We start from the raw sequence: 20,840 nt of genomic DNA, 5'->3' as shown, positions 1-20,840 counted from the left end.
ATATTTAGTTAATGATATATTTTACTAAAAAAAGAATCTTTTTCTTCAGTTTTCTCTGTTTTGGATATAATAACTTTCAACTTTAATCTGAGCTTTAATAAACATCTTCATAATCATTAAATACAGGAAAATACTTGATTTTCAGTAAAAAATACAAAATATAGAGTATAATATTAGAGTAAGTGGTGATAAATCACTTAAGAAAGGGTAAACAGAGAAAAATTCATTTAGGAACAGTCACAAAAGCAGCACTTGGTCTTCAGGGTTAAATATGTAGAAAAAAAGAAAGCTCATGTTATTAGATATATCGTACTCCTTTGTCGTCTGCTTCATCGTCAACATTCACCTAAGCATATAGTTGTAATGATCTGAGTACGGTGACTGAACCCAAATGCAAGACCCGGAAGCAGACGTAAAAGTTTACAGTGTTTATTAAACGCAGGTTTAACAGACAAGTCTTGGATAGTGATTGTATACAAATTTTTGAGGTCAGAGTTCAGGGTTCTTCACGGGGTTTGTGAAGTGGACCAGAGACGGACCCTCACAGCTCGGACCGAAAAAACACGTCGGGTATCCGACTAGGGAAGAGCAGAGGGATGTCAGTAAACAGACCAGGTCATACACGGTAAGGCAGACAGACAGGCAACAGTACATGGGGGACAGACAAGCTCACGTACCAGTAAAACAGGCAGGAAGGTCGAACACACGTTGAGGCAACAGCAGCTGAGGCACAGACAAGGGTTGGGCAAAAGGCAGAGGTTCAGAAAAACAATCCAGGTTGAGAAAAACAGGCAGACAGACAAACAGGATCCAAAAACACTGGTAAGTAACACACAAGGCAATACAAACTGGCACAGGACAGGGGAAGACACAGGGCTTAAATACACAAGAGGGAGGGAAGACAATGAGACACAGGTGGAACAAATCAGGGAGGGGGCAGGTAATCACACACAGGTGGAGATGATTAGGGAAAGGAAGCAAAGACACCAGACATGACACACAAGGAGAACTTAACAAAATAAAACAGGAAGTGACAGACAAAACACACAAGACAGACAAAACCAGACTAACGTCTGGTGGCAGATGTGACAATAGTATGGTGAAAAAATCTTGAGATATCATAAGATTTTTTTGTTTCAGCAAAGTTATAATGACCATATTTCAGCATTTCTCAGTCTCTGTATAAAGTTGCAATATACAGGAAACATGCAAACAGCATTAAAAACAAAAATTACAGAAAAATATGAATATTTTAGAAACTGTAGTATATGTATCCTCTGAACAGAGATAAAAGAGATAGTTATGTCGGTGCATCTGGGAAACAGTGTTACCTTGGCTTATCTTCAGCTAGAGTGCAATGGCTCTTTTGTCTAAATGATAAGAGTTTAATACATGGCCACAGTCTTGGTATTTTTCTGAGATTACACATGAATAAACACCTGAACACTCTGTCTGACTAACTTCATTAGAATGGCATATGATTTTTTCCCACTTTAAAGGAGTGATACTTTGCTTTTTTAAATGGAATTATGCATTTTAAAACATTTCCCTGTGGTCTACATAAACTGTAAATGCTATGCTTGAGTCTGAATTCTTCATTTATTAGACTCCACAGGTCCATCTTCAACCCATTTTGAGCACTAGCCCTTTAAATGCAAAGGAGCAACTTCACGCCCCACCCCCTCCAGGTTGTTGGCAGTGCTGCTCTGTCCCGTTCAACCAACAACTGAACATTTTAGGTAATTGGCTCGAAGTTCATTCGTTCATTCATTCATTCATTCATTCATTCATTCATTCATTCAAGTTTGGACATATTTTCAGTATGGACTACAACCGCTGCTGCTGATAAACAATTATGTCGTACTCGGAGAAATGTTCATCGGAAGTCTTGACCTTATATGTGCAAATATTGTGACGTAACTAGTTATAGACGTAACAAATTAAGCAGGAATTAAAATAGGTTGTAGAAATCCACTAGATTTTTACCAAAATGAATATAAATATAGCTTTGCAGCACCTGGAGGGTTCAAATTCAAACTTTATGAACAATTAGGGTCCAAATACACAAATAAATGTATCAAAGACTAATAAAAGTGGGTTTAGCAAAATATGACCCCTTTAATAAATGCAAGTTCTTGAAGGCCCTTGTGCACTTCATAGATCATTTTCACACCCTCATCCTTCTGCGCATGCTACTACAGATGATGATGTTTCCAGATTTTCCTCACTAAATGATTTATGGTTAAGTCTCCTGTGCCTAGACCTTAGACCATATTTTTGCCAGGATTTTTCAACCAGATCTAAATAAATTGCCATCCTCTGTTGTTTTCACTTAACATCCGCCTTGATATCTGCAGGCTCAGCTCATCCTCTTCACCCTATTGTGACCAACCAGACCAAGACACAACATACGACTTATCTCACAAAAATGCAGAGCTGAAGATCATTCATCCCTGCCTCCATCAGACTATACAACAGATAAGTCACATGGACGGGGATATGGGCAGGAGACTAAACTGACAGACCTCTGACCCAATCATCCTTTCTGCACAGAGTTGCACAAAGTAGATTATATGTACTGTATTTGTTTCTTTGAATTCAAGTCATTTGCTTTACTCATTACACAATTAACTGTGTTGTTGTCAGTGTCTAACAATACTGTCATTGCACTGCTGTCACCTCATGGTTGCTATTTAATATTCATATACAGAATTTTACATTCAAATTATGGTCATTTCATCTCAATACATCAGTGTCATTCACTGTTACCACTACACTACGATTATTCTATTCATATCATTGCAAACTTATTGCACTACAGTTACATAATTGTATCAAATTCATACAGTTGTGCTCATAAGTTTACCTACCCTGACAGAATGTGCATAGGACGGTCTTGGATGTTCCAACATGACAATGACCCAAACCACAAGGCCTAGTCGACCTGTCATTGGCTACAGCAGAAAAAAGTGAAGGTGAAAGAGTGACCATCTCAGCCTCCTGACCTCAATGTCCTTGAGCCTCTTTGGGGAGATCTCAAACATGCAGTTCATGCATGAAAATCCAAAATGTTAAAGGAATTGAAAGCGTTTTGCCAATAACAATAAGCAGGTTTACCATCTGAGAAAATAAAGAGCCTCATCCACAACTACCACAAAAGACTTCAAGCTGTCATTGATGTTAAAGGGGCCAGTACAGAGGATTAAGAACTAGCGTATGTAAACTTTTGATCAGGGTCATTTGGATAGTTTCTGTTGTCAGTATGATGTAAAAAGAGCAAAAACATTTGTTTGATGATAAATGGCTTCAGCCAACCACCGGCCACGTGTGAAAGAAAAGTTTTTGTATTATCATTCATATTCTCTGAAAAATGGCCAAAGAATCACTAATTCTGCTTGGGTATGTAAACTTATGAGCACAACTGTACATCACTGACTCTATATTTACCTCCGCCAGGAGGTATTGTGATCGCTTTGCTTTGTGTGCGTATGTGCGTGTTTGTTTGTTTGTTTGTTAGCAAGATAACTCAAAAAGTTATGGATTTTCATGAAATTTTCAGGAAATGTTGATACTGGCACAAGGAAGAAATTATGAAATTTTGGTGGTGATGAGGGGGGCACTGATCTGCACTGTGCTTTTCTTGTTTGTATCCTGTGTGTACTGTTGTTCTAAGTTTTTGTTTTTTCTATAGATATTTATATATTTATTGTAGTATATATAAAAGTAATGTGTGTGTGCTGTGCTAAAACATATTTCACTATTCTATTCTATTCTATTCTATTCTATTCTATTCTATTCTATTCTATTCTATGTGAATTGCACAGGTTGGCAGTTTCCACCAACTACATGAATCAGTATTGTTAGTATAGTCAGATGAAGGACTGTTTCCATCCTTATTTGTATATTTGAGCAGAGCAAAGGGAAGGTGGGATGTTCTGTTATGTCGTGTTGCTGCTCTGCACTGACCTCTTCTGTTTGGAACGTGTACTGCACACTGTTCATGGCACGGTGACCTGGGCTGGGAAAATGACAACCTGTTATCAGTTGTAAACAAATAATTGCTTACTCATCTCTCACATGAGCATCAAAGCAGCACTAAACATGACCAATTAATAAGGTTTAATGATAAGTTTCAACCAAACCCATCAGATACTTCAGAGTTTGCACAATTTATCCCATTTTGAAAGTATTTGCCATTGCACCATATACATATTGATTTAACTGTGATGAATAACACAGGCATTTTACTAGTCAAAATTGGATCACATGCTCTGAAATATGTTCATCTCTTCTACAAATTTTTAAAGAGACCAAAGCAAACCAAGGAGAACAACAAATTAAGGAAGCATAAAAGCATTTTTGCCATACTGAATGGGATTTGCTGTTCACAGCTCTCACCCGGGGCCTTCTATGCAATAATGAGCTCATTATGATCCAAACTCGTCGTGAGTGAGAAAGGCCACTTTGTAACTAATCCCATTGAGTGGGAGGGTCGCACAGGCCAGTCTTGTATAAATTACAGTAAAAAAAAAGAAAGTCATGTTTCTTTCAACCAAGTCAACAGCACGGATATTTCTGCTTCAGTTTTGCATCAGTTTTGACCAGTCACTCCTCGTGGGATGAGATGAGGTGAATAATATGGGTATGTACAGAATAAATTTCAGCTTCACATGTGTTTATTGCATCCATGTGCTCTGATGCTTAATATTAACTCTACCTGAGATGATTCTTTTATGATATGCACATGTCTGACTAATTGATAAACTAATAAATAAATAATAAATATCTGTGTGTAAGTGTTGCCCATATCAACCCTCTGATCATAAAGTGGTTGATTACGTGCATGGTAGCTGTTGCTTAGTTAAGTATTACCCCATTGTCCTTCTGGAAACTGATCTCAAGCAGCGAGATCTGCAGATAGCGAGGCCGAGCTTTAAGTTTGGTCAAAGGTACGCTGACCGTCCACACAGGCTGCCTTCCCACTTGTCTGCCTGCTGTGGTAGATGCCAGGAGGGATTAGGTGAGCTGAAATCCCCTGATGGGAGATGAGAAGGCGAAAGCTATCTCTCAAAGAGTAAGTGTGCAGCCCGCCGCAGGTATGAGCCATGAAAGCTGCTTTGTCCTCCTCTGTTTCATTAACTCACAGGCCCATTAGTCTGGCAGGCTCACACCTCCAGGTAGAAACAGGGACACAACGGCTTCCTACAACAGGCAAACTTCAGCAGGGCTCCGGTGATAAGGGCACAGAGTTGTTTCTAAAAGCTGCATGTGCCAACACACAGGTATACACAGAATATTTAGGAGGCAAAACATATATCACAAAAAGCATCTCTGAACACCTTTGTTTTAAAATGGATAAGCACATGCAGCTCTAGTTCATGAAGGACAAATTCCAAAGTCATAGACAAATGTGTGCTTTAAAGTCTTGGATTATCTTTAGAGCATAATCAAGGAAATCTTATCAAAGCTCTCACTAACGCTATAAGCACGACTTTACAACTGTTACATATTCATTGAAATATAAAATAATAAAAACAGTTACATGCAATTCTGTAAGTGTTTAGTTTCTTTGGTAATTTCATGATTTTGCTTTATGATTCCATTCACCCATATTTTGTTTGCATCCAAAAACCAGATAGAGAAAGTGCCTGTGCGTAATTATTTACTCCTTTAATTCATATATTTAAAAAAAAAAAAAAAAAAATCAGTGATTGTTTATTGTTGAATGACACTGAGGAGACACTGAGATGACACTGCACTAATGAGGTAAGAACAATCTTATTGTACAAATGGAAAATCTGATTCAAAATCCAAATACTGAAGGACAATTTGTCATGCCGTCTAAAAATAGCAGACACTGAAATGTACTGTACATTTACAAATATATGAATTTCAATAAAAATATTTAAGAAAACATAATAAAATAAAACAAAATAAAATAAAATAAAATAAAATAAAATAGGGACATAACCAGACTTAAGAAAATTTCAGGAATAGAGGAGTGTAATCAGTTAAAGTTAATAAACGTTCATTTTCATAGACTTGGGCATAGCTCATATATGTTCACGGAAGTAACTGTGGGAGTAATTGAAGGTTGAGTAAAGTGCAGGGGGTTGTTGTAGGCAGCAGTGAAAAGTCAAGCATCAGCACTATTATATCAGAGAGGTGATAAAGAAGGGCATGCATAAGGAAAGTATTATTTGATTTATATGACGGATTCATTGTCTCTTCACAGTCCACCTGTGAGCCACTGATTTTCTGCGGAAGAGGTGAGTGACTTTATTCTTCTTATGTTGTGAATTTCAATAAATTATCAGTAGAGTGTCATTCAACTCATACTTTGCAATATGAACCATTGAACTTCTCCTGCTTTCACCGTCTGACTAATGTGATTTTATATGGGTATAGTGATTTTATTTAACTGACACAGGGCCAGTTTTTAGTAAAAAAAAAAAAAATGCTTTTGAGCACGATGTGTCTTTGAAGGGGAAATTATCTGCTGTGGGGGGGCTGACCTGACAATTATTCACTGACACGTTCACTGATCCGCCTTCCTCCCTACTCCACTCCTCTCCACTCCACTTCTCCCTCACCCTTTTCTTTCTCTCCCTCAGCAACATCAAACTGATCTCCCACCTGTCTCCTCCACACTTCTTCATCTCTCTACCTTGTCTCCAAGCCCTGGAAGCATGTCGCAGGGTTTTGTGAACTTCTTTTTGGGGAGCATTTCTCGGAGGAAACCCCTGGAACCTGAGGGGGAACAGTCCACCTTCAACAGATGCCTGACCACCTTAGACCTGGTGGCCCTCGGTGTGGGCAGCACCCTTGGGGCCGGGGTCTATGTTCTCTCTGGAGAGGTGGCAAGAGACACTGCTGGACCAAGCATCATCATCTCCTTCTTCATCGCAGCCCTGGCGTCCATTTTTGCCGGATTGTGCTATGCAGAGTTTGGGTCTCGGGTTCCCAAAACCGGCTCAGCATACCTTTACAGCTATGTGACTGTTGGAGAGCTATTGGCTTTTATCACTGGCTGGAATCTGTTACTCTCCTACGTCATAGGCAAGTATTCATATTTTACAAATTGAAGTTTTTATTAATTATTCACACAAATGGGATTAAAGTATAATTTTTCAATGACATAATGTTCCACTAACCTTTAAAAATAGTTAAAGTTTAATTGTAAAAGTAAAATCACTGTATTTTAGAAAAAAAAAAAAAGATTAGCCATGATCCCTCTTGTTGTTTAACTCTGCAGATACATTGAAACCCATAAATCATCAACTATCAACAGACTCTTAGGGTCAAGTGGTCTTGAACTTTTACCTGCTGTAGAAGCATTTCCGTTATAGCTGCTTCAACAGTGAAAGTTTGCCTTACATCTCAGCTTTATAGTCAGTGAAAATGGTTATGAATGTATCACTTCGCATTTTATGACCCAATAAAGAGTGAGCAGTTTAAAATAAGGAGATTTCTTTTAAAAAAATAGTCATACACTGTGAAAAATGTGAAGGAGGAAATGTCACAATCTGTGTTTTATATTTATGGCTGCAGTTAAGCGGTGACTCAGGCTGATTAGATATATATAAGTTCTTTAAATGCTGTGTTCAGGGACATCCAGTGTGGCTCTGGCATGGAGTGGAACATTTGATGACCTCATCGGGGGTGTCATATCGAAATACTTTGAAGAACATGCCGCCATGGGCCTTCCCGGCCTGGCACCTTACCCAGATGTCTTTGCTGCACTTCTCATTTTACTACTGTCAGGTAAAATGACTAGAGCTGTCATAATGGTGTTGAGTGTATAACATTAAAAGTACAAAAACTAAACAGTCCCCTTGTTGTCCTTGAAGGTCTGCTAGCCTTTGGAGTCAAAGAGTCAACTACAATCAACAAGGTCTTCACAGCCATCAACATCTTGGTCCTACTGTTCGTGGCCATTTCTGGATTTATTAAAGGAGACCTCTCCAACTGGAACATCAGTGAAGAAGCCCTGCTGAACTACACAGCAGAACTCCAGTAATGTCAAAGACCAGTCTAATCCTGTTGATGTTTACATGATACTACCGTCCTTTATCTGATTCTCTAAATAACTACAAGGGTCTTTCTCTGTGCAGGAACCTGTCCTCTTCTGCCAATCTGACAACTGAGTATGGAGTGGGTGGATTTTTCCCCTATGGTGTCGGTGGGACCCTGGCTGGAGCCGCTACATGTTTTTATGCTTTTGTTGGATTTGACTGCATTGCAACAACAGGTGAGAGGAAAACGTTTCTCTTTATCAGTATTATGAGTAGACACTGTTCAGGTGCTGTTGCTAAAACATGACATCCAGTACAAAATGAATGCAATTACATCAAGCAATAAGTAACATATTGGCAATGTTTCTCTAAGTATATCAGAAATATCAAGGGGTTAAATGTGTGATGCAGAGACATCTAGTGCTAACGTAGATAACAAATAACTGAATACCCCCACCTCACCCTCCTCTACAGTGGCCACTGAAAACACAAAACAACAGGCCTTCATTAGAGCCAGTGCTTGGTTTACCCATTATTGTCACATGGGTGGTACTGAAGGAAAAACGCAAGTTTATTTAACATAAATGAAAACTAACACAATGGAAAACACAAAACCTGGATAGTGGTCAGAGTCCACAGTAGATGAAGTGAATGTCGGGGTATGGTGAGGGTGGAGTAGAGGAATGGACCAGCGCTGCACGGCTGCAATGCCAAGCCTTAAATAGGCAAATGGGTGATGCGCCGCAGCTGTGCAGCGCTCAGCAGGTGGGTCAGATCATGGGTAATGAGGAGATAATCTGGAGAGGGAGGAGCTGGTGGCCAAACCGGCACAGACTGTGACAATTATGGGTTTTTAGTGAAAGTGATATTAACTCAAACATGGTAGGTGAAGAATGTTCAGGTTAAAAGGTTGATTCACATCAGGACAGTTTGGTCTCTGCATTTTACACATTCTTATACCTACACAGTAACTAGCATTCGTGATTAGCATTAGCCTGTAGGACATTAGGAGCAGTGAGACAGTGAAATTCCAGATCTTCATCAGTATTCTTGGCCAAGGACACTTTTGTATAATCATTTTTGTTAGTGGGATAAAAAGCAGGTGAACTCAAGAAAGATGACAGTAAGGCAAACGATCCAACATGGAACTGAACCCTGAACCCTTTGGCTGTGAAGCAAAAGTCCTCATCACTACAGTACAGCACCACAAAAAAGTACACACTTGACTGAGGAAACATGGCATCTCTGCTAATGAAAACACAGTAACTCATCTATAAAGGTGATGGACTAGTAAAAATAGTTAGGATCCTTCATGCCCCTTTTACAGAGCTCTTCTGTTATGGGAATACTTCTCCTTTATTTCAGAATAACTTGTAAGGGAAATGGTTGGATCATTTGGTTCCACTTTTATTGCAGCTCTGTAAAGCTGTAAAGACTCTGGAGTTACTAACAGAGCCGTGATTTAAGTTGAATCGTGATTCCAGAACACCATGTGCAAGGAATACCTCGTTCTGCAACCAAGGTGTGACATTTTGATGTCGTATTGTGTGTGTGACCCCTGCGCTGGGGGGATTTAAAAGTGAGCGTGGGCCGTATACAGTACACAAACATATCAATGCGACCAGAAAGATGTTGAACTGGGGAAACACCGAGATCTGCGAGTTGTTGTTACTTCAGGCAGAGGACTCTATCCATGCTAACATTTGTGGAACAGTGAAAGACTCTGGAGAGGTTAGCAACACTGCTATGCTTGGGGTATTTCCGCAAGTTATATGTCACACTATACACTGCACTGCATCACCACCCCTTTGATTCGCAGGTCCGCTGTGTAAAAGTCCAGCCTGTCTCACCTCTGTTACTCCTTTGGCTTGGATGTGGAGATTAGTCAATGGTGGTAAAAAGGTGGGATCACCTTATCGCTTTTTTTCTGGGATCTTTGTGTAAAGGCGGCTTTAGACTCAAAACAGAAAACAGGAGTGGAAGCCAAAGTCCACTCTGAGCTACCGTACTAACAAGTTATTATAAAAGGGTCTCTATTAACTTCAACCAGCAGTTCTCAACAGGGGTGCTGTGGCCCACGAGAGGACCTCAGAGAGCTGCCAGGGGGGCCTTGAGTTAGCTGAGTTAGCTTTCTAAGTAAAAGAGAGAAAAATGATGACAAAATAATGAAAAGAAACTATCTAACTAAACAAATAGTCAATCAGCAGTGCTTCAGTTGTATAAAATAAATAAACTGATCAACATGCAGTGTTGGGCAGTACCATGGATGTACACTCCACTGATGTCCCTGTTGTTCAGACCATGGTAATTTTTGCTGATGTGTATGTAAATAAAAGTTGTGAATTGCTTAGAAGACCTTGACTCTGGTACAATAAAGACTTTAACACCAAGATCACACACATTTCCCTGCTGTGCTTTCATGCCTGTCTTTGTCATTTGTAGGGCCCTGGAATTTTTTATTAGACACAGCGGGGCCTTGGCAGCAGAAACGTTGAGAATCACTGCTCTAAACCATAATTGTTCCCTAAATTTCATCGAGCATTTTGGTGCCTGAAACAAACCAAGTGAATGTGGAAACACTGTCATCTTCAACAACAATGATTCACCAGTAAAACCCATGGAGTTGGATCAATGACAGTGGATGGAGACACATGTTTTTACATTCATTTATTGAAATCATGGCGTCAAAGTTACTTTTTCTTCAGTTTTCTATATAATAACCCTCAAATTTAATTTGATCTTTTATGAACATCTACATGATCAATAAATAAAGAATTAAATATGGGAAAATACCTGATTTACACTGGGGAAAAAAAAAACAATACAAAATACAGAAGATAATATTGTAATAAATGGTGATAAATCACTTAAGAAAGGTTAAATATCCAGTAAAAACAATTTTTGGAACTGCCACAAAAGTGTACCTGTACTGGTCATGCTTTCAACATTAACTGTGCTTTGTGTATTACTTATAAGCAAGAGAGGCACAAATTCAGTAAAAAAAAAATCACCACAAATGCATCACCCTAGACATTTTTATTAGGTGAATTACACACAGGGTCAAAACTTATGGGGAGCAGCCATTGCTGGCTGTGAGTGATGTATCCTCGTTGACTCCGGGTGATTGAATGGGAGTAAACAAGCAGCAGTCATTGAGCAAGATTGAGTGGATTTCTGCGCTTGTTTGTGTAGAAATCCCTGAGGTACTTTCCCCACCACCAGGAGCCTTTCCCTCCTGTATGTAAATATGAACAGCTTATTATAAGTAAATTACAATACAGTGATTCTTATTTTCGGATGTATGTCTCAAAGAAAAAAAATACTGCCTGTTTTATTGTATCAGTGGGAAACTAATCTTTTTATTCATGTGTCTTAAAATTAAAATACATGTATAACAGGAACTTATTTTTAGTGTGTTTTTCTTCACAGGTGAGGAGGTAAAAAATCCTCAGAAGTCTGTCCCCCTGGGTATTGTGGCCTCCCTCCTCATCTGTTTCGTGGCTTACTTCGCTGTGTCCGCCGCCCTCACCCTGATGATGCCCTACTTCATGCTCAGTGAAAAAAGTCCTCTGCCGGTGGCCTTCGAACATGTGGGCTGGGGTCCTGCCAAATACGCTGTAGCTGTGGGCTCGCTGTGTGCCCTGTCCACCAGGTGTGTAACTGCTACCACATATGAATCTATACCATGTGACTGCTGTTAGGAAATACAAAAGCACAGATAAAAATGTGTATGAGAGTTATCAAATAATCGTAAGGTGAGAGCAGGCAGGAGGCATCTAGTGGTAAATGTTTGATACTGAGTGACTTTCTTCTGTTGGAAGCTATGAAGTATGAAAATTATGTATCTCAAAATACTGAGTTGGTATCAATGGGCAAGGACCTCAGCCTCAAAATGAAGCCAATGTAGGGTGTTATAATACCACTGACAGCCACTAGGGTTGGATCCAAAGAGGCCATAGACTTAAACTGAACATCTCTGAAAATACTAAGCCAATAATTTCTTTCCCATGAGTCCTTTCAGTCTCATCCACTGTATTTAGGTGCTCTAATACATGATCTGGGCATCTTTCTCTAAAATTTCCTTCATTAGTTAGATCTCAGGTCAAATTGAAAAAGACACTCGCTCGCTAAGCTGGACTTTCACTTTATTTAATAAAACATTTTCCCCTGACAGACAGGACTACTGTTGTTGTGGTTAAATGGTTCCCCTGAAAAGACCTTAAAAGAACTTAGTCACCTAGTGCTTGATGAAGTTTACCATTTTACAAAGTCAGTGAACTAGCACTTAGCATTACCTCACCTGTGACCCCTCAGGCTCGTGAAGCCCCGCCCCCTTTTTACAAATATGGTCAATTCTAGCCAAAAAAAAGCCCACATGGAGATGGTCAAATCACAACCTACAGGTTTCAAAACAACAGATCAGAAACCAGTGGGAGATGTCATGGTTCCTCCATTCATTAATTATATGAAGTCTATGGTTAAAATTTTAAAATAATGAGATGTGTGTTTAAGTCATCAATTTAGGATTCAGGGTTCTCATGTTTTAGGGCATCTGTTTTGAAGTACCAACTCAGTACAGGACCTTTTTCATTGTGGAAGTCTTTCATATTTTACTGCTTTGATTCAAGTTTATTTACAGCACATGTCCAATGCTTCTTTCACATCATCATAAAAGACAGAGGAGGGGTTTATATTGTATCATCAGACTCTGGAAGAGGCATCAGTACAATACAAAGATGATAAGAAAGCTATAAAGATGAAAAGAAGTTATGTTGATACTAAAGGGTTTATATGTGTCTCTAGTCTGCTGGGTTCAATGTTCCCAATGCCTCGGGTTCTGTTTGCTATGGCCAGAGACGGCCTGCTTTTCCACCCACTGACCAAAGTCACATCCAAGGGAAGTCCTGCCATAGCCACCATATCATCTGGAACAGTGGCCGGTACATCTGCACTCTCACCTACAGCTATTCATCAGTTTGCACATACAGTGATGTTTCTGATCTTGACACAACGTTCCTCTTGTTTTCTGTCATTAGCCATTATGGCCCTGCTGTTTGACCTGGAAGCTTTAGTGGAAATGATGTCCATCGGCACTCTGTTTGCTTACACACTTGTTGCTTTATGCATCCTTATACTGAGGTATGTTTCTGTGTTTCACTCCAGAAAACCATTTATCCAGAATGTGAGCAACACATAACATAACATTTTTTTTCTTTTTTTTTTTTTTGCTATAAAGGTACCAGGCAGGTCAATCTGAAGACACAGATCTGCAGATCAGAGAATCAAACATCCGGTTTAGTTGTTTGAATCCCCCGTCATCTCCAAATTCAAGCACCTCAAAAACTGTCACAATATTGACTGTATTCTCTGGTAAGTCAAACAAACAGGCACACTTGTTTGTACTGTTAGTAGTAAAAGGTATTGTGATTATGTAAATTAATTGTAGATATCATTACTTATGAAATTTCCCTGATATTGGATGTTTCTATTTGGAATGAACATGGGAATGTTATTGTTCTTCTGCAACTTTGATTTATTAGTAAAACCAAAGTGGTTAGACAGTGTAGACATTTGTTTTTATGTTCAGTTAATGATATGTTTTACTGAAAATCTCACTTTCTCTTCAGTCTTCTCTGTTATGATATGATAACTTTTAAATTTACTCTCAGTTTTTATAAACATCTACATAATCAGTAAATTAAGGAAAATACCCAATTTTCACTGAAAAAGCAAAATGCAGAGGATAGTGTTATAATAAATAGTGATGAATAACAATAATAATAGATTGTATTTGTATAGCACTTTTTAAAACACTCAGACACCTCACAATGTTATAAGTTTAAACAATTAGGTACAAAGATCAATAAACAACATTCATAATGGTATAAAACATAGAGTATATTAATAAAAACAGCACCATGAAATCATCATACCAAAAGCACTCAAAAAACATGACACATGTAGAACATCACTTAAGTAAAGGTTTAATGTAGAGTAATTTTGATTTGGAAGTCAACACAAATATAGTTCTAGGTCCTTAAGGGTTAAACATTACCAAATATTTCTACATAGCGATATCCACCACTGAAATCAGCCTGCGGTGCATTCAAAGACTGTATAAATAGTGGAATGCGGAACCATGTTGTTTCCCAGTGGTTTCTGTACTGCTGTTTTAAGGCCAGACATTTGCAATATGGCTGTTGCCATGTTGATGTTTTGGAGCAAGTAGTGACCATATTTGGACAAAAGGGTGGCCTGAGGAGTCAGAGGTGAGCTAAGGCTACGTGCTAGCATACTGACTCTGATTCTTGTGTGTAAGCTGTTAAAGATAACTACACTCAAGCTGTTTGTCAAGAAAAAAAAGAAAGACAGTTAGCCAGATCAGTTATCAGAGAGTCAAAGTAACACAAATGGAACTGAAATGACTCCTGGCAAAACCCTTATTGATTTAATATTTTTACAGAGATGTTCAGTGCAAGCCTAAGGGATGCAGGGATTTCTGGAGCCTCCCCCAGTGTCCATAAATACTGTTACAACTTTAAGATGAGTCTACTTTGGCTTCATTTTGGAGCTGAGGTCCTTACCCTTTTGAGTGCATTGCAATCCATTTATCAAATGAGCCGGTTAATGTGTAGGTACACCTGCTCAGTTGGATTCTGAAAACTGTGTTAGTGTGGGTCGATGAGGCTGGTTGTTCACGGTAATCTTAACATATTAGATCTGATCTCACCCTGCTGCTATGTACTTTATGTTCAGGTAATACATCAGGCTTAAAGTACCCTGATGGCAGACATTACAATGAAACAGTTTCATCCAGTGACTTAAAAATAAGGATTTCCCATTTGTCCAGGGCAAATAAAAGACACAGGTTAACTATTCTACAAGGTTATTTGTCTTTCAAGGTCTTAAAAGAATTGCACAAACACATTTTTCTGGAATTAATGATGGAGGCAGGTAAGGAGTGATCCTCCTTGCTTCCATCGTATGTCTGTTGATAGCTGTATACAGAAATTTAGCATGACATTACAAAGTGAAGCAGAAAATATCACTGTTATCAGAGCTGCCATGTTGCTTCTGGGTTAAGCCACAGTGTAGAAAAGTAGAAGCACATCTGAGAGAATATTAACAGTGACTGATAAGTAAGAAAGATGCCCCTATATCTGGTGTTACTGAGCAAAAATTCCATTAATACTCTTCAGCATATGGTCTCCTAAAATAATGGTCTAAGTCTTTTTTTTTTTTTTTTTTTTTTTCAGATTTTTCAGGAAACATAAAAATCTTAATCAGGCCTATCACACTCACACATAGGCAATTATCTTATGGGATTGAATCACATGATCTGTTTACCTGAGAATGTAGGTGATTTTACCGGAGGTGGCCAGCATCATGAGCAGATTATTTAGGCAAAAAAAAAATGTCAAAGTTTTTTTTGTCAAAAAGGTAATTAGACAATTATATTAGGAACATGACAACAACGATGACAATGACAACAGTACTTCGGTGAATTCTGTTTTTGTTTTGAAGAAAATCCCACATTTTGCTTTCAGACATGTAAAAAAAATAATGGATTAGATTTCTATAGTACTTTTCAAGACACCCAAAGCACTTTACATTATTGATCCATTATTCATTCCCTCTCACATTCACACTCCGGTGGTGGTAAACTTCGTTTGTGGCCACAGCTGCCCCGGGGCAGGCTGATGGAAGCGTGGCTGCCAGTTCATGCCAAACGGCCCCTCCGACCGCCACCGAACATTCATACACCAGCATGAGTGACACTGGAGTCAAAGTGGGTGAAGTGTCTTGCCCAAGGACATAACGGCACATGACTAGGACAGAGCTAGGACAAACCACCAACCCTTTGGATATTGGATGACCTGCTCTACCTTCTGAGCCACAGCCATGTAGAGGGTTAAATGTAAGAATAATGAATCAGATTCAGTCAGATGTGACTTGACTGCACTATTCTATGGCTTCATATAGAAACCTGGAAAAAAGTCTCTTTCTCACAGTGATGTGAGACAATGACAGTTCATTTATCTTTGTATGACAAAGTTTGGATTGAGAGGAGAGAGCTGCAGAGGACAGATGTGTTTTCAGGCTCAGGTTTCAGTTTTTACACTCCAACCTCTCTGAAAACATCTATAATCTGCCAAAACCCTGCCAACGGCTTCCATTACAGGGTATATTTCCCTAAAGCCTGTAAACAGGGTAAACAAGTGCAGAAAGTCAGTTTCCTTTCAGACCACTTTAATGTACAACATCCTGAAAAATAATTTTGGAGTTATTAATCAAGGCTTAACCTTTAGTCTTTATTGCTATTTCATAACCACTTATAAGTACAACAACTTACAGACTTCATGCAAGTAGATTTCTTTACATTTTTTACATTTATACCTGGGCCAAGCACTGTGTCATCTGACTTCATCATGTTTACAAAGCTGCTGTGCATGAAGGTCAAGGGTCAGCTGTGGTTCAGTAGGTTGAGAGCAGGTTGTTCATAAAGTGGGAGGTTGCTGGTTCAATCCTGAACTCTATCCACAAGTCCTTCAAGCTCCTCCCACTGCCTGTTTCACTAGTGAATGTGACACATCATAAACCACTTCGAACACCATCAACACAGAAAAGTGCAAAATTATTTGCTTCATAATGTGTAATCTGAGTTTTTTTTCCCCTAAAATTAATTATCAAATTAACACATTTTCTTGACAGTAACCACTTTTTCTGCTAGTTGACTTTACTTGTCACAAAAACAGTAACAAACAACAACAAATCTAATCATTATCACTAATCTTTTGTTTCTATTTCTGTCTCAGTCGCCTGTATATCAGGTCTGTGTGTCCTCTTGACCCAAGCCCTGGATGCCATATCACGTAAGGAGGCGTGGAGTCTGGTACTGGTCTGCATTTTAGCCGTCATCCTGGTGCTCAACACTGTTCTCATTTGGAGGCAGCCACAAAATCCCACCAGGGCAACGTTTATGGTAAGACTATTCTTACTGCAAATTTAAAAAAACATGAGACTCTACAAAAGACTTTTATTATGTGATTTTTAGCTTACCGGCCGATAGGCTATGAGCAAATGTTAAGGCGCTGAGTCTGCTGTCGACATCATCTTTGTCTTCATCGTCTTCATTGTTGTCGTCTTTGTTAACAATTTCTTCAAACATCTTCTCTGACAAAACTACTGGATTCATTTAAAATTTTATATGTAACTTCCTTGAGACAATGTCTACAAAGTCTGTTTACAGTTTAGATTTTTGAAGTTTTTGACAAATTTTTGAAATTTTACAAATTTGCCTTTGCTAATAATGGACCATATTTTGATACATAAAACATATAAATGATTAGAGATATCAATATAGTTACAATTGAGCACTGATAGGAAGTCATATATGGACTCTCATTTGGGTCCATAACCTTTGACCTTGAGTGACTTTGAAGGGTCAAACTCAAGGTCACCAATGTCTACATTTCAACAATCTTCTCTGAAACTACTGGTCAGATTCACTTACAAAATTTACGTAGCTTCCTTGGGATAATGTCAACAAAGTTTTTTCACATTTTTTGACAATTTTAGATTTTTGAAGAATTTTTGAAATATTAAACATTTGCCATAATTTATGATGGGCCATATTTTGATCACTTATAAAATGGAAATGCTTTGAAATATCAATACAATTACTATTGAGCACTGATATGAAGTCATACATGGACTTTGATTTAATTATTTGAGCTCTGCTCCAAGGTTATAATAGTTTTGGATTTTTCATTATCGTTTAGTTTTATTTAGTTTTGACTTTTTTTTCCCTCTAATTCACTTAGTTTTAATTGGTTTTTAGAGCAGGTTTGCTAGTTTTTATTAGTTTTTGTTTTTTCTAAATGCTTAGTTTTAGTTTTTTCATATCTTTTCTCTTCTTTTCCATCACATTCAAATAAATTCCTGTACAGGACTCTGCTGTTTTCACCCAACTTCAGTTTCCATGTTGTTAGGGTTGAGAAGACAACTCTAAATAACACGTGATGAGAAGTGACGGACCATGAAGTGTCGAATGGTGCCGCCAGCTAAAATTGTTCAATTGAAATAAATCGCTTTCGTATCAATCCGACATTGACAAAAACGAAAACGAAGGGAATTTTATCCATAATTTTTATACGTTTTAGTTAGATTTTTAAGCATACAATACAGTTTCAGTTAGTTATCGTTTTTTCTATTAATTATAGTTTTTATTTATTTCAGTTAACCAAAATGTTTTTTCAATTCTAGTTTTCGTCATTTCGTTAGTTTTGGTTAATGATATTAACCTTGTTCTGCTCCAGTGAAAGTACCGCCCACTTCTATTGGGACATTGATCTCCTGCATCAACACCACAGGACTCTAACATAAAGCCAGAACCTGATAACTGATTCTTGATAGAACATGCCAGTGAGCTACAGGGACATTGGTTCTACGTTTTTTGTTCACAGGTGCCTCTTCTTCCAGCGTTACCTATAGTGAGTGCACTTATCAACATCTACCTGATGGTTCAGTTAGGAGGAGACACGTGGATACGATACTCCGTCTGGATGGCAGTGGGTAAGACCGTGTTTCTGCTTGAAAGCTTTGGAGGGTTTTCATCGTGTTAGCTGCTGATCTGTGATGGCCTGTCCTTCCTTCTGTCACTGCAGGGTTAATCATTTATTTCGCCTACGGGATGCAACACAGTGTCCAGAAGAAGCGTCTCATGCTTGGCCAGATGACGATTGAAACTGTCAGTGGAATGACAGACAAGGAAGTGATGAAAGAGGAGAAATTCTAAGACATTCTGGAGCGGAGATAGATTGATATGTTACAGTGAGTAACTGCTTTAAATGTTTAACTACAGTTTTTCATGCATCGGTGCTGTCTCTGCAGTGTTTGCGTGAACAATACAACATGTTAACTTTTATTCACATTTTTTACATGTCACTGGAGTTTTTACCATTTTAATAAATATAAAGAACATGGACTAGTGATGTTTCCTACAGTTGCGACTCTGAAATCATTACATTAAAGGGGTCACACCTTAATAAAATGTTTTGTGTCCTTGCCCATTTATAGATGACTTTTAATCATATTTATATGCTATTAATGTCCTTGTCAGAGCCAAAAGTATTCTTGTCATGTAAAAAAATCTCTCAACATCTATGTTTAAAAAAGAAAGGGCTTTTTCTTTTATCACAGACAAATAACTGGTTTACACTTTTGATATTAATTGTAAAGTGTAGGAATGTGTTATTATATTCCTGTTTATACTAATTACCAATATAAACATAATTTTTGTACATTTTAAACATATGGTAGATACTGTGAAATTTAAGCGCATTACATTGTGTATTTTGTGGAATAGTGTATATTTTGGTCCAAATATTGAAATTATTTGAATTAAATGTTGATTCTTCAGAAATGTAAATATTGATCCTGTACATGTTTAGTCTGATGTAAATGTGTTTCTTAATTAAAAGCAAATAATCCAGCACAAAAATTAACTGCCATCTGAAGTTCATTTTTACTCCTCGGCTATTGGCCACAAAGGTGTCATCATACTTCGTGTCTGTCTTTCTGTCAGTGTGAACACGTTTACTCTTCATCAAATTTCTCAATCTTCTTCATATTTGGTATTTAGATGCAACTGGGGATGCTCTTGGATGAGTTCTTTGGGTGTCAACCTTGACTTTCATTTGATGTCAAATTTGAACGACAATTTTGACCAACAAAAGGGGTGGCTGAGGAGTCGTTATTTTACTGAAATATTACTAAAGAAATAAAAGAAAAATAAATTTCTCTTTTAAATCAAGCGGCCAAATTTTATTGATATAGCACCAAATCATGACAAAAGTTATCTCATGAAACTTTACATACATAATGTAATGTATTTTCTGCCAGTAGGTGTCAATTAAAAGATTAGCAGCGATAGTAGTTTCCACTCATTGCACATGCTCTACCTCTTTTATACAAAGAAAAGGAAGAAAATTCATAATATATGAATATATTTTTTGGCTTGTGCTCTTAAATTATATCATATCATCGGATCACTTGTCTGTTTTGTCATATTTGTTTTACTAAAATTGACATTTAGTGTTAATTTTAGCTCTTTTATTGAAATTAAATTAAATGCCATAAATATGTATGTGACTAAATGTATTGAGAGACATACTTGAACACCATCTCCCATGATCCTGCACTACTCCACAAAGTCAACTTACCTTCTATTGATGTTTTAATTGTGAGACCATTAGCAGCAGAAATTACATACTGTTCTTTAACAGTTTGCATAACCCAATGATTTCAACTGCACTTTTTTCTTTTCTTCATTATTTCAGAGGAAGATAAAGCACAACATACAGTAAATACATTTAGACTTAGATAATATTCTGCATGACACAGACATTTTGCAAGAAACTGCCCATCATCTTTTCAACACTTCTAAAAATTTTCTTAATGTTGTAATGAGAATGCTTGTCCTTTGTTTGTATTTAACCAAAACACTCTTGTTTGAGTATTAGACTAAATTGTCGATAAAAATTCTAATAATGTCATTAACATAATTAGAACTTGTAAATAATATTAGCCAATGTTGTGGAAATGTTCCCTGCTTGCTGGGTGTGTGGAGTTCACAGGGAACAAAGGGACCTTTCACAGCAGCTTACATGTGTCATATTAAAAATTGTGGCTTAGTCAGTCACAAAGGAAAGGTTTACATTGTTCCTGTCAAAGACAGAAAATTTTCATCCCATGATTTCAGATGGAAATTATGCCACCTGCAATCACAAAGTCTTCTTCTTGTACAAAAATATTTCTTCAGTC

The 20,840-nt window shown here is 37.9% G+C and overlaps 1 protein-coding gene across 8 annotated transcripts; it reads left to right on the top strand.

Annotated features, from left to right (window-relative positions):
• Positions 1-4,551: 4,551 nt before the first annotated feature.
• On the top strand, positions 4,552-19,534 carry LOC115427678 (cationic amino acid transporter 2). 8 transcript variants are annotated; one of them, XM_030146328.1, is made up of 14 exons: positions 4,552-4,642; positions 5,709-5,766; positions 6,236-6,269; positions 6,680-7,059; positions 7,609-7,764; positions 7,851-8,016; positions 8,115-8,251; positions 11,445-11,667; positions 12,819-12,955; positions 13,052-13,154; positions 13,252-13,385; positions 16,832-16,998; positions 18,482-18,590; positions 18,683-19,534. In XM_030146328.1, the coding sequence occupies exons 4-14, from the start codon at positions 6,690-6,692 to the stop codon at positions 18,811-18,813; spliced, it is 1,833 nt and encodes a 610-aa protein (XP_030002188.1). In that variant the 5' UTR covers positions 4,552-4,642; positions 5,709-5,766; positions 6,236-6,269; positions 6,680-6,689; the 3' UTR covers positions 18,814-19,534. The 8 variants fall into 8 exon arrangements, with proteins under 8 accessions (XP_030002188.1, XP_030002182.1, XP_030002186.1 ...); XM_030146322.1 differs by having other exon boundaries at positions 6,615-7,059; XM_030146325.1 differs by having other exon boundaries at positions 4,612-4,629; positions 6,615-7,059.
• The last annotated feature ends 1,306 nt before the right edge of the window (positions 19,535-20,840 follow it).

The sequence above is a fragment of the Sphaeramia orbicularis genome, chromosome 10 (genome assembly GCF_902148855.1).
Source record: "Sphaeramia orbicularis chromosome 10, fSphaOr1.1, whole genome shotgun sequence".
In the NCBI taxonomy this organism is placed as follows: Eukaryota; Metazoa; Chordata; class Actinopteri; order Kurtiformes; family Apogonidae; genus Sphaeramia; species Sphaeramia orbicularis.
This window is presented reverse-complemented; position numbering and strand designations above follow the sequence as displayed.

Excerpts from the sequence above, each read along its gene's own strand:
- LOC115427678 (XM_030146326.1), top strand. The coding sequence starts at position 6,690 with ATGTCGCAGGGTTTTGTGAACTTCTTTTTGGGGAGCATTTCTCGGAGG. Across the intron at positions 8,252-11,444 it reads TGACTGCATTGCAACAACAG|GTGAGGAGGTAAAAAATCCT; the intron begins GTGAGAGGAAAA and ends TTTTCTTCACAG. Across the intron at positions 12,956-13,051 it reads ATCATCTGGAACAGTGGCCG|CCATTATGGCCCTGCTGTTT; the intron begins GTACATCTGCAC and ends TTCTGTCATTAG.